Source organism: Pholcus phalangioides, unplaced genomic scaffold, assembly GCF_987345545.1.
Source record: "Pholcus phalangioides strain wild (caught in Gottingen) unplaced genomic scaffold, Ppha-v1.0 ptg000041l_1, whole genome shotgun sequence".
Lineage (NCBI taxonomy): Eukaryota > Metazoa > Arthropoda > Arachnida > Araneae > Pholcidae > Pholcus > Pholcus phalangioides.
The window spans coordinates 1,154,161-1,166,624 of record NW_028301627.1 but is presented as its reverse complement, the minus strand read 5'-3'; the positions used below and the strand labels follow the sequence as shown (position 1 = coordinate 1,166,624).

The 12,464-nt window shown below is 39.8% G+C and overlaps 2 protein-coding genes across 2 annotated transcripts in view; one reads left to right on the top strand and one right to left on the bottom strand.

The window, feature by feature from the left end:
* Positions 1-12,464, bottom strand: part of LOC149065027 (uncharacterized) — an 85,355-nt gene that overhangs the window by 49,131 nt on the left and 23,760 nt on the right. The window lies entirely within an intron of this gene.
* Positions 1,597-12,428, top strand: LOC149065028 (uncharacterized). The gene is made up of 5 exons (XM_089254272.1): positions 1,597-1,847; positions 2,534-2,609; positions 4,853-4,910; positions 9,289-12,200; positions 12,420-12,428. Exons 1-5 carry the CDS (start codon positions 1,597-1,599, stop codon positions 12,426-12,428), a joined length of 3,306 nt encoding a protein of 1,101 aa, XP_089110398.1.

Genomic DNA, 12,464 nt, shown 5'->3' with positions numbered 1-12,464 from the left:
TTCGAGGAAACCGTAGGTCAAGAAAATTAGAATGGGAGAAGGGTGGCAAAAATTCGTGTTGTCCCCACAGGCGGCAAAACCGTAAATGCGCGTCTGTCCTTGATTATATTCACAAAAATCTCCATCGCCATTTTCTTTTTTTGACATATCATCTTAGACTGTAAAAACCGACGACTGTTAGTTACTCACTGATAGTAATATCTGGTCAAGGTGACTGCTCGTCGTAATCACTTCAAAAGGCAACCGATACAGTTTCTAGAAATAATGATGACACCCACCATTTTGGATAGAAACCTGATATCAGTCGCAGAAACCGTTATTATCATCACGGATAACGAAAATGGCAACATCCTCATCGTGCGTGCCATTCCACACACACACACACACATATATATATATATATATAAAAGAGTCACCTGGAGAATTTCAGACGACGCAGTCAGTATTGCGGATAACGAAAATGGCAACAGCCTCATCGTGGCTTTGCCATATAAAACGGTCACCTGGAATTCCAGACGACACAGTCATTCCATCACGTTCCACACAAAATGGTGTTTAAATACAGAAACCAAAGTGAAATTCGATGTTTTTTTTCTGTTAGCCATTTTATTTTTTCTCATCAACTAGATAAGACTGACCTACTTCTTCTTCTTCTTCTTCTTCGGAATTAGTTTTGCACGAGGTACAGGTTGTGTGGAATTATTATTATCATTATTATTATTATTATCATATTAATGTTGATGAAACCGCCATTTTTTCTTCTTTTCTCGTTCGATATTAACCTTCAGGCTTTTTTTTTTCTTTTCTGACCACCTTCTTTATTTGTTTTTTTTATTACTCTCGACATGTGCAATCGTTACGACTTCACTATCACTGAATAAAAGGCGTGTGGTGGCCAGTGGCGTATTTACCGGGATGGGGGGAAGTAACAAAATAGCTCGCACACTGTTTTGGTTACTAACATGCTTCCACACTGTTTCGATCACTCACATACTTGCACACTGTTTCGGTCACTCACATGATCACACACTGTGTTGGTGCTTGATATGCTCGCATACTGTTTCGGTCACTCACATGCTTGCACACTGTTTCGGTCATCCACATGCTTGCAGATTATTTAAGTCGCTCACATATGTAATCTTAGCGGGCTATATCCCAGAACGGCAAGTTCCGAATAGGGCCGATAAATTTGAGTAATGAGTGGTCGCAAAATTTGTACAGACGCTCCCCATCTCCCCCTCCAGGTGATAAAACGATACATCCGCCTCTGTCTATACAGCGAGGAACTAGGTCAGTGAATAACCAAACGAGGGACCTATAGAGACCGTGGCTTTTAGAACATGGCTTAATAGTGCGGAAACCGCTGGTAACTCATTGAACGCCGGCCATGAAAGCCTCAAAGCCATCAAGACCTATAGAAAGTTTGTAAGCATGTGAATGAGCGAGAGAGTGTGCAGGCACTTGAGTGACCAAGTGGACGACCAAAAAAAGGGACCTAGAGAGCAAGAATCACTTTCAGACATGTAATATAGGAGTAAAGCAAATAACATCGAAATAAATGGTATTCCTGAAGAGAAAAATGAGAACACAGTTGAAATGTTGAATAACATAAAGGATGTGCTCAACATCACCCAAGATACCGAAATTAAGAAAACACATAGGGTACCATCATTCACAAGGGGGAAACCTAATCCAATTACTGTCAGATTCAAGGAGGAATCATCAAAGCAGACTTGGATTGATGCTGTTAAAAAGCACCCATCCTTAGATACTGATGTCATCAATAAGAATTTTACTCCTCAGGGAATTTACATCAACGAACATTTGACTCGACACATCAAGCAACTGTAATGCTGTAAGGAAATTCAAGTATGGACAAAACTACCAGTTTGCCAGGACTAAAAATGGGAAGGTGTTTTTAAGACAGACAGAGACATCCATGGTTCACTGCAGCCGATAGCCCTGCTTAATTCAACTGTAACTGTAACTGTAGACATCCATGGTATTAAGGACAAGAAACACCAAAGAATTGGAAAAAATACGTGTAAACAATGTTTGACTTAATGACTGAAAACTATATAGAAATGAACAACGATAGAGTGCCTGTCTTGAATTCGCATCGCTTCTCGGCCTTTTGGCTAAGATCAAAGTGTCTTGAATTCGCCTAATTCTATAAAAGAGTTTCTAAATACCGGATGAAACAGTTTCTAATACGACACTGAAATATATTGTTTGTAATGTTAGAAGTATGAGGAAAAACTTTGATAATTTTATGGTATTTTTAAAATATACTAATGAAGATTTTGATGTGATATGTCTGACTGAAATCTGAATTAAGGAATGTGAAGTGAATAAAATCCCAGGTTATTATAGTTTTTATAATTGTCGTGAATATAATGAATCAGGAGGGGTTTACATATACATTAGAGAAGGTATAAAAGTCAATTTTCACAATTTCTAATCAATTTCAGACAGCTGAAATTTTAACACTAAAAATTTGTGATTCAAATATTATTTTTTCACTATTTTATAGATCTCATAATTATACCATTGAACAATTTAATGATGAACTTAGAGTATATTTGAACAAATTTAAAAACTCGGATATGGTAATTATGGGTGACATGAATGTGAACCTATTCAATGATAATCACATAAATATTAATGAATATTTGAATTTATTCTGTTTAAATGGTTTTTCTTCATTTGAAAAATGTGTTATAAGAATCGGATTTACTGATTCGACTGATGTTGACCATGTTTTTTACCGTTCGCTAAAAAATAATTTTCACTGTAAAATGGGCGTATATGATGCGGGAATTACTAATCATCATCTACTAATTGGTTATATAAGAAAATGTTCACCATATAATAACGATAACAATTCAAATTATATAGAAAAAACTTGGATAAATTATGAATTATTTGAACGGTTTATTAGGGGGTGTTGAAATCAGGCTTATATACGTTTTATTAACATCCTTAAATTGAATTTAAACTTATTTATAAAAAAAACCATGTTAAACATAGAAATAGGGCGAAGCTTAATGAATGGATTACGTATGACCTAATCAAAATGATAAATATTAAGGAAAAACTATATATGAAGCATCGTAAAAATCGATTCAGACATGATTACGAAATCAAATATAAACAATATAATATGAATTTAAAGAAAGTAATCAAAAAACAGAAACATGATTATTTTAGGAAAAATTTTTATCAATTTGGTATCAAATAAAAGAAAACGGAAATTTATAAACCATTTTGTAAACAACAAAAAAATTATGAAATTACCCAATTGCGATGATCAAAGCAAACTAGCTAACGATTTCAATGATAATTTCATAAATCGAGTGAAGGATACTGAAGTAATAATAATAATATTTTTATGGGCATCTTTTTCTCAGCCACCTCGTTGCGCATTTTGCCTGTTGCGGCGTTGTATTTGTATTTGTATAAACAATCAAATAAATGACTTTGTAGATAACGAAAGTTCTCAACTCAATTCAATTGTTCTTCACGACTTGCCACAAACTGAAAGCTTAATTAACTCAATTAAGATTAATAAGCCGGCAGGAAGTGATGTTCTGACACCAAGAATGATTAAAATTATCTATCGCCACCACCCATCACTAATAACCCATTTGATTAATAAATCTCTAGATACTGGAATATTTTATAATGTCGAAAAAAAGTCGATTGTTATGCCTATATACAAGAGAGGTAACAAAGATGACATGGACAATTACAGACCAATTTCGATTTTACCAATTATGTCGAAATTATTAGAGAAATGGTTAAAACAACAACTTAATAGTTATTTACACTCCATTGCCTACTACTCACATCATCAATTATTTTCAGGGAAAAAGGAATACTGAAATGGCTATGATTAAATTAATGGATCATATACAAAATAAAATAAATCAAAACGAAAAAGTAGCAGCTGTATTTATAGATATCAGTAAAGCGTTTGATACAGTAAACTGGGATATCTTATTGGAAAAACTAAAAAATATTGGAGTAAGAGGGCTCCCGCTCGATTGGTTCAGATCTTTTATAACAAATAGGAGACAGACCGTTAAAGTAGGGCAATAGATACAGGCATACCACAAAGATCGGTCCTGGGCCCAATACTTTTTCCCATATTTACATTAATGAAATTCATAATATTAGTATTTCCAGTCAACTTGTTTCATTCGCAGATGATACAGTTCTGGTTTCCTCCGCTGAAACAACTGAAGAACTGGTAAAAAATTTGGAAAAAGACATCTATACAAGACTTTTCTTCAAATAATATATGTAACTGTTCATACATTTAAAGAATACAGCATTATAAATATCTTGGAATCATTATTTCATCTAACCTAAAATGGAAAGATCATACTGATCAAATTGTCAATAAATTACGAGCACTTACAGCAATGACGTATAAATTAAAGGCTATCATCTCACACCAAAGTTTGAAAGAAGTGTTTTTTGCATGGGTGTTCCCACATATTTTATACGGACTACAGGTTTCGGGGGGGGGGGGGACATATAAAAATTCAATCTATACTATAGATAATTTTTATGATTGTTTGCGACGTGACATTATACAAACCAACAGTTCTTCACATAATAAAGTATCATTAATCCAATTTGATATACGTTAACTTTATCTGTAGAAAGTTTTAGTATTCATGTATAAGAATCCTGATTGGTATCCCAGAGTGAATATACAAAGAAGCACTATGAGATCACAATATCATATACCATTACGTAAAAAAACTGTTTTCTTGCTCCAAGAATCTGTAGAGAATTTGATGATAATATTAGACAACAGCAATCATTTTATATGTTTAAAAAGGCTATAAAAGATCGTACGCTGGAAATAGCAGATATTGAGAGGTTCGTTTCGTTCGATGGTTAGCGAAATTGCAAGTTAAAAAGAGTAAAATTTGTTTATATATTTGTTGTGAGAAAATATATCTGTATTTTGGCACATCAGACTATAGTATGACATTTTAAAGCAATATATTTGGTGTGACTTGCCTGCAGCAATTGTAGTAAAATATAGCTTTGCATGTTGCCCAGAAATTCTCTATGTAATGTATCAATACGACACATGGAAGGTTATTTATATCCCTTTGGGTCGAAAAGTGTTTGTTTAAATTTCTTTTTTTATCTGTTTTGTCCATTGTGCTGTTTGTTTAAAAACAAAATGTGCAATCTTGTGAGTAACCAAAACAGTGTTCAAGCATGTGAGTGACAAAATATTTCATTGTACAGGAATGCGGGTGCACAAAATCATGTACAAATATGTGAAAGACAAAAACCATCTGAAGAGTGAGCTTGTGCATGGGAGTGACCAAAAAAGTATGCAAGCGTGTAAGTGACCGGAAGATACGCAGGCATGTGAGCGATCAAAACAGTACACGAGCATGTGACTTAACTCAGAGGCGTATTTACAGGACGTGGGGCTAAGCGGGCTACGGCCCACGGCGGCAAATCTGAGGAATGAGTTGTCGAGAAAATTAGACCAGTGCTTGGGAGAAGTGTGGCGAAATTCGAAAAAAAAATTATAAACGCGCCTCTGGTGGTAGCCAATTGAATGAGAGTTGGTGCCCCCAAGCAGGAGTTTGGCGTTTCTCACCGATAATATTATTTCTGTGGGGGTTTCCCCCCCAGGGCTCTTTCTTTGCTCTTCTTTATGTCGAAATCTGAAAACATGTCCTAAATAACAGAGAAACGTCAATATGCGAGAGTGTTAACGACGTTAATTAATTAATTAGGATCGCTTATTAATGAGGACTTTCTCTTGTCATACTCACCATCCAACCCCGAATCTTAATTAATGTGCCCAAAGAAATGGATACGTCGTTGATTCAGATGCTTCGAGTGGCAACACCTTTTCCTTCACCTCGAATCCCATGCAAATATCCGCGCGTGTTTGTTTCTTTTGGCACACGTCAGTGTATTTATTATGATAATTTGTTGTTTTTTTTTTGGAAACATACGATTGGCAAGATTATTGCGATGGGCTAGGATTTCTATGACTGCGCATTTTTTGTGCACTTTGCATATTTCGCTATTTTTACGCGATAGAGCATTTTTTCCATGATTTTCGGCAAATTTTAAGCTAGTCTTCATTTGATCTTCAGAATTTAAGGCATGTTTTCATCTCTTGCCATATTTCGGCATAACCATGAAGAGGGGATTTTTCCCCCCTTCTCACTTAATTTCCCACAATTGGCAATTTTAGCAATAATTGACAATTTTACATATTCTTTGACATTACTTTTTCGGCAATGATTGGCGAGATTAGAGACTATTAGGTATGATAGTAGACAAGCATGTGAGTGACCGAAACAGTGTGCAAGCATGCGAATGATCGAACAATCCACAGCGCATTCACAGATCTTTCAAGCGACCAGCATTGCATTTGTAGATCACTCAACACAGGCCCGGGCGCATATACATATCACTAAAGTGACCTTTTGTGTGACACAAAGCACATCCATAAATCACTCAAGTGGCCCATGACACAGTTCCAAATCATTTTAGCGGCCCACAGCACAATTACAGATGAATTAAAAGACCCGCAGACCTACATACTGTATGTAGTTTTATTTGTGTGTCTTCGGCATAATTTTTGGCAATGATTTCTGTAATTTCCGTATTTTTCTCGATGAAATATGGTCAGCATATTTATGAAAGCATGGTTTTTAGTTTTTTAGGGGCATAAATGCATAGGAGCATATTTTGTCCGTTTTTATGTCATAAAAATCCTAGCCTTAGTGATGAGCGTGTAGGGTGCGTCGAGGATAGGTCGAGGGAGGGGTTCCCAAACTTTTAATGCTTAAAGGTCCCCCGTTTGTGTATGCGTAGGAGGACTGTGAACCCCCTTGATCTTCCCACGAGTCTTCAACCTCTCTCGAGTCTCGAGCACCGCCTATGCTTATCATCAAACAGAGAGCGCTCTTTACGGCAAGGGTGCTCAACCTTTAGGAGAGTGCAGGCCACAGTTTGCAAACGTGTCGCGAGGCACGTAAATGTGGTCTACGAATGTGCCGCGGGTCTTTTCATTTTTTTTAATTGGACAAAACAGAACACATTACAAAATACAAAGGAGAGACAGATGACAAGACAAAAATACATAATAAATATGAACAAAAATGCATAAAAAATAAACAAAAAATGGACATACACGCATACACCCACTTTGTGACCCTCAAGGGACTACTTGTCCTTCCAGAAGGTCGAATGATTTGTAATGCTAAATTTCTATTTCTCCAGCAACCCCTTCATTATTGTTCTATTATCATAAACAATAAACAGTAATAACTTATGCTCGTGCGCGCGCACAATGATTCGGATTTTTATAACGTCGCAAAAATATGTTGGAAACAAAATTGCAAATTAAAACAATAATTATATCTTGTTCATAGTATAGCCTCTGTGGTGGTCGAGTGGTTATAGTGACGGACTCGCGATGCGAGGATCCGGGTTCGAACCCCACAGTGGTGGTCGGCTGAAGTTGGTTTTCTGTGGTTCCCAACTTCAAGGCGCAAATGCGAGCCGATCTCCCCGTTAAAAAGTCTCGCCACAGAGAGCAACAGTCCTACAACGATAAATCATTCAATCATAACACTTCACTCATAGTTAGAAAAACTGGTGGCAGATGGCAGCACTACACATAACAGCATTACAGAGAAACAAAAAACTTCACGTCAGGTTTCACTACACGTACACGCACATTCCCGCATGTACCGATTCGTTGGGGGGTTCCGCGGGCGGGGTGCATGTGTGTAGCAGTAGTAGGTAGGGGCTCCAAAAAATGGCTCGGGGATCCATGATGTTCTTAAGTCAGCCACCTCGTTGGGCAGTTTGCGGCGTTGTATTTGTATTATCTCTTCGAACTTTGATTGGCGTTCATGCAAATTGTTGAAAATATAGATATTTATGATAGATACCTCTATGCACAAAAATTAAATACATGTTTTGTAAAAGTTGAATAAAAATATTTTTCAATGTAAATATTTCTATTGTATTAGTGTTTCAGAGACAATGCTCTTCGCAAAAATCAAAAATATGATAATTCAATCTTTTATTAGTATGATTAGCAGTTTGGTACTTATTTAATACCTTTGGAGCAGTGTAACTAAAACTTTTTTTTTGAATAGAGCAGGCCAGGGAAGGGTGGTAATGTGGCGGAGGCAGTCTTGTGACATCCTTGCTGTGTGTGGCCTAGCATTGTCTTGTTGAAAAATGGCTCCTGGGAGCCCTGCCACGAGTGGCAACACATGTGGCTGAAGGATGTTATGGACGTACCGCTGGGCTGTTATTGTGCCATGGATCAATATTTGGGGTGACCGTGTATCGTAAGCAATGGCACCCCATACCGTGACACCAGCTGTGGGAGCTGTGTGTCGCTGTAAAGCGAAGGCAGGATTGAAGCGTTCACCACGGGGCCTCCACACACGAACACGATTGTCATCACTGCACAAGTTGAATCTCGATCCGTCGCTGAAGACGACCTGGTTCCATTCCGTTGCAGTCCAATCCCGTCGTGCTCGACACCACTCCAAACGGGGGCGTTGGTGGGTGGGTGTCATTGGCAGCACACGTAATGGGCGCCGCGATACCAGATGTCCTTCAGCCAGGTGCCTTGCGATGGTTCGGGAAGACACAGGGGCCCGTAGTGAAGCTGCTGCCTGTGTCTGGATAGCGGCCAATGAGGCAGTTGGCTCTACGCGTGCGTTTCGGATGATGTGACGGTCTTCTCGACGACTGGTCTGTCGAGGGCGTCTTGAACCTGGTCGCCGTGTAAATGACGTCTCTTCTGTCCACTGGTCCCAACACCTCCTCACAGTAAAATCAGAACGGCCTAGTTGACGAGCTGACCACCCAGCTTCCATCATCCCGATCATTCTTCCCCTATCGAACTCTGACAACTGCTCATATGGTCTTCGACGGCGGCGTAACGGCATGTCTACCTCAGCATTTCCTTTGCAAACAATTAAATACACTCCAGCAAGCTCCGCTTACCTGTTTTATACTCCAAGGAGAACGAAGTTCAACGCCCTCTAGTGGCATTACGCAATGCGCAATCACGCTGCATTTCTAATCATTTGCATATCTGCCCGACATGTACCTTCAGGCCAACTTTCGTTTCGATCCCACAATTATTTCTTGGTGCGCAAATTTTTATGGCAATGAGTGTATTTGAAGATCTGTTTCGATTCTTTATTAACCATTATTCATTTGCTATAACAAATTTTATTATTCTGTATATCACACAAGGTCGTTATAGAACAACAACTAGGAGGCTGCGCAAGCTGGCAGCAGTCACAAGACCGCTGTTCAATGTGCTCCTTAAGCAAATTGGGACGGTTTCAACGGAAGATGGTGTAAATAATACCATCGACAATTTTATGTTGGAATTACAGAGAAAATGCGCAGATACTCTTGGGTACGTCCAAATGAGACCAAATCGTCTTCCAAGCTGGTGGACCCAGCAGTTGGCCATTGAAAGAAAAAAGGTTCGGGCACTGGAACGGAGATTTATAAAGGCCAAAGAGGACAAAAATATAGCTAGAGCGCAATACAAGAAAGCAAGGACAGTATACAAGCGTTCTGTTGAGAAGGCTAAAATCACCAGTTGGACGAAGTTTTGTGCCGAGGCAAGCAGTCCTTACGGTGGAGCATATCGTTCAGTATTTAAATGCAAACGTATACCGCCTCAAGTGAGGATGAGTTTCAATGGTATGTTCAACTCAACCATTCTTGAGGCAGCAGAATACCAGCTGAATCTTATATATCCGGATACAGTAGAACGAATTGCTCTAGTGCAGAGACGAAGCGACGTATTCGAACATGATTTACCAATTACGACGTCAGAGATAGCTCACATAGTGAATAACCTCAAGAACAGAAGCGCACCAGGCTGTGACAATATCAACATCCCAATTCTGAAGAAACTTTTTGAAGAATATGCTGAAGTCTTTACCTTCGTTTTCAATAAACTGCTAGACATATCGGTGTTTCCTCACCATTTCAAAAAAGGGAAGATTCTTCTTTTTCTGAAAAAGGATCGTGATCCAGAGTCCTTGCGATCATATCGTCCAATATGTCTTCTATCCACAATAGGAAAAGTTTTTGAAAAGGTTCTGGTCCAGCGTATTGTGTATTATTTAGAACAGGCTAATTGGTTAAGTCCTCTCCAGTTTGGTTTCCGCGCTGGAAGATCAGCGGAAAAGGCCATTGAGGCTCTTCTTCGTGTCATCAGAGACAAACACGCCCATGGTCTTCAAACAGCTGTCGTGTCGGTGGACATACGTGGTGCTTTCGACTCCCTACGCCACGAACTCATTATAAACCAGTTACGTCGAACGCCACTTCCGTCGTCTTTGGTAAGTATCGTGGAGAATATGTTGCGAGACCGTTACATAACAATGACTACTGATGGAGGTGTAGCAACAAAAGAGCAGCGTCAAGGATGCCCACAAGGATCCTGCAGTGGTCCTTTACTGTGGACGCTGGTGCTTGATACGCTGTTAAAACTTAACTGGGGTCCTCATGTCTACATACAAGCATTCGCAGATGATCTCATTTTTGTAATATCAGGGGACGACCACGACGACATAACTCTCACTGCGCAAAATGCATTCATGTCTCTGTCGAAATGGTTGAGTAATAATAAGCTGCAGATGGAAGTGGAGAAAACCACGTTTCTTTGGCTTCATCCCAAGAAACAGAAGCCGAGGATCGTTATCAATGGATTACGGATTTGGCCTTCCAAAGTAATTAAATATCTAGGGGTGTACATAGATGACAAGCTCAGTTTTATGACACATATCGCTAAGCAAGTAGACAAGGTACACGGTACCCTCCAACTCCTTCGTAGAGTAGCCGGACCAAAATGGGGGCTCCAGCAGAATTTTAGGAATATTTTATACAGATCAGTTGTGCAGCGTCAGCTTTCCTTTGGATGCGCCTCTTGGTTTCGGTATCCTACGCAAACACAAAGGAGAATTCTGGACATAGCCCAGCGCCCGTTCCTGTTGTATGTATCCGGGGCCTACTCCACCACTGCAAATGAAGTCTTATATGTCGCCACAGGGAATCCGCGGCTGAGCAGTTATATTGAATATGAAGCCCGCAAGACCAGCATTCTTCATTTGGATGAAGACGTTGTCATTAGTACTCAATCACTGCAAGCGCAGGCTTTTGAAAAGCAACACAAGCTATGGCTCATGCATCCCAGCGTGGACATTGACGCAAATCAGGTCGTGCTGTCTGGTGCTGAATGTATTAAGCTGGCTCCTGGAACAGTAAAGATCTATACAGACGGCTCGAAGTCTTCTGACGGTACAGGGTGCGCTTATGTAGTTATAAAAGAAGATGGATCCATCGAGGAACAATGGAGCAGGCGGCTCGCAAAAGAAAACAGTGTTTTTCAAGCTGAAATATATGCGATTCTGAATGCCGTTTCAAGGGCACACGCCTTATCGAAACCAGTGCTGATCCTCTCAGACAGCGCTTCGGGCCTGTTATCAATCAAAAACCCACGTTCTGTGCATCATAATGTACGGAAGATTCGCCGAATTTTATGCGCCAACACGAGAATCCGATTGGCCTGGGTTAAAGCCCACGCAGGCATCTTTGGCAACGAAATAGCCGACAAACTTGCCAAGGAGGCCACAAAACTTCCGTCTCAAGACGACCAACTTTGGCCAAGGAGTTTGGTCCATCGGGTGCTTAAAGAGGACGTGTTGCAGGGGTGGCAGACCAATTGGAATACATGTGCAGCAAAGGACGCATACAAGATACAACGACGAGTTCAGTGGCGTTTGAACGTATGGCCTAGAGAGAAAACAATCGCTATCACCGAGCATGGCCCTTTTCCGGTGTATCTTCTGCGTTTTAAACGTTCTAGTAACAGCGTATGCATCTGCGGTTCAAATGGTTCCCTATGGCACTATATAACCACGTGTCCCCAGACGAGAGACTTCCACTTTGGCCAACTGCCAGAGTCCAGAATGCTTGCTTGGAAAATGAGAATTCTAGACAGCCCTCTGAACTTTCAACGTTTGCAGAGGTTGATTCGATTCCTGGACCGCAACCTACATCTACTCCACAATAAGACACAAGCTGCGGGATCAAGGGGACGCAATTCGCGCTTTGAGGACCCGTCTTACGAGCCAACAAGAGAGGTAACACGGTTACCTATTAAAAAGTACAATTTACGGCCAAGAAGACATGCATCGGTTGTTTCACCGACATCTAATAATCGATACAATTTACGCCCAAGAAGACAAGTGTCAACTGTTTCATCCTTTTTCCGGCGGGTGTGAATGAAATGGAGATGCCGGACATATGGACGTCAATTTATATCTTATTACAGCTTGATTGCCGAGATTGTTATATTCTAGATTGGATAAACTCACTTCCAGATTCTATCACATACAAGACAAAAA

Excerpts from the sequence above, each read along its gene's own strand:
- LOC149065028 (XM_089254272.1), top strand. The coding sequence starts at position 1,597 with ATGTTGAATAACATAAAGGATGTGCTCAACATCACCCAAGATACCGAA. Across the intron at positions 2,610-4,852 it reads AATTTAAAAACTCGGATATG|GCTATAAAAGATCGTACGCT; the intron begins GTAATTATGGGT and ends ATGTTTAAAAAG. Across the intron at positions 4,911-9,288 it reads GAGGTTCGTTTCGTTCGATG|GTCGTTATAGAACAACAACT; the intron begins GTTAGCGAAATT and ends ATATCACACAAG.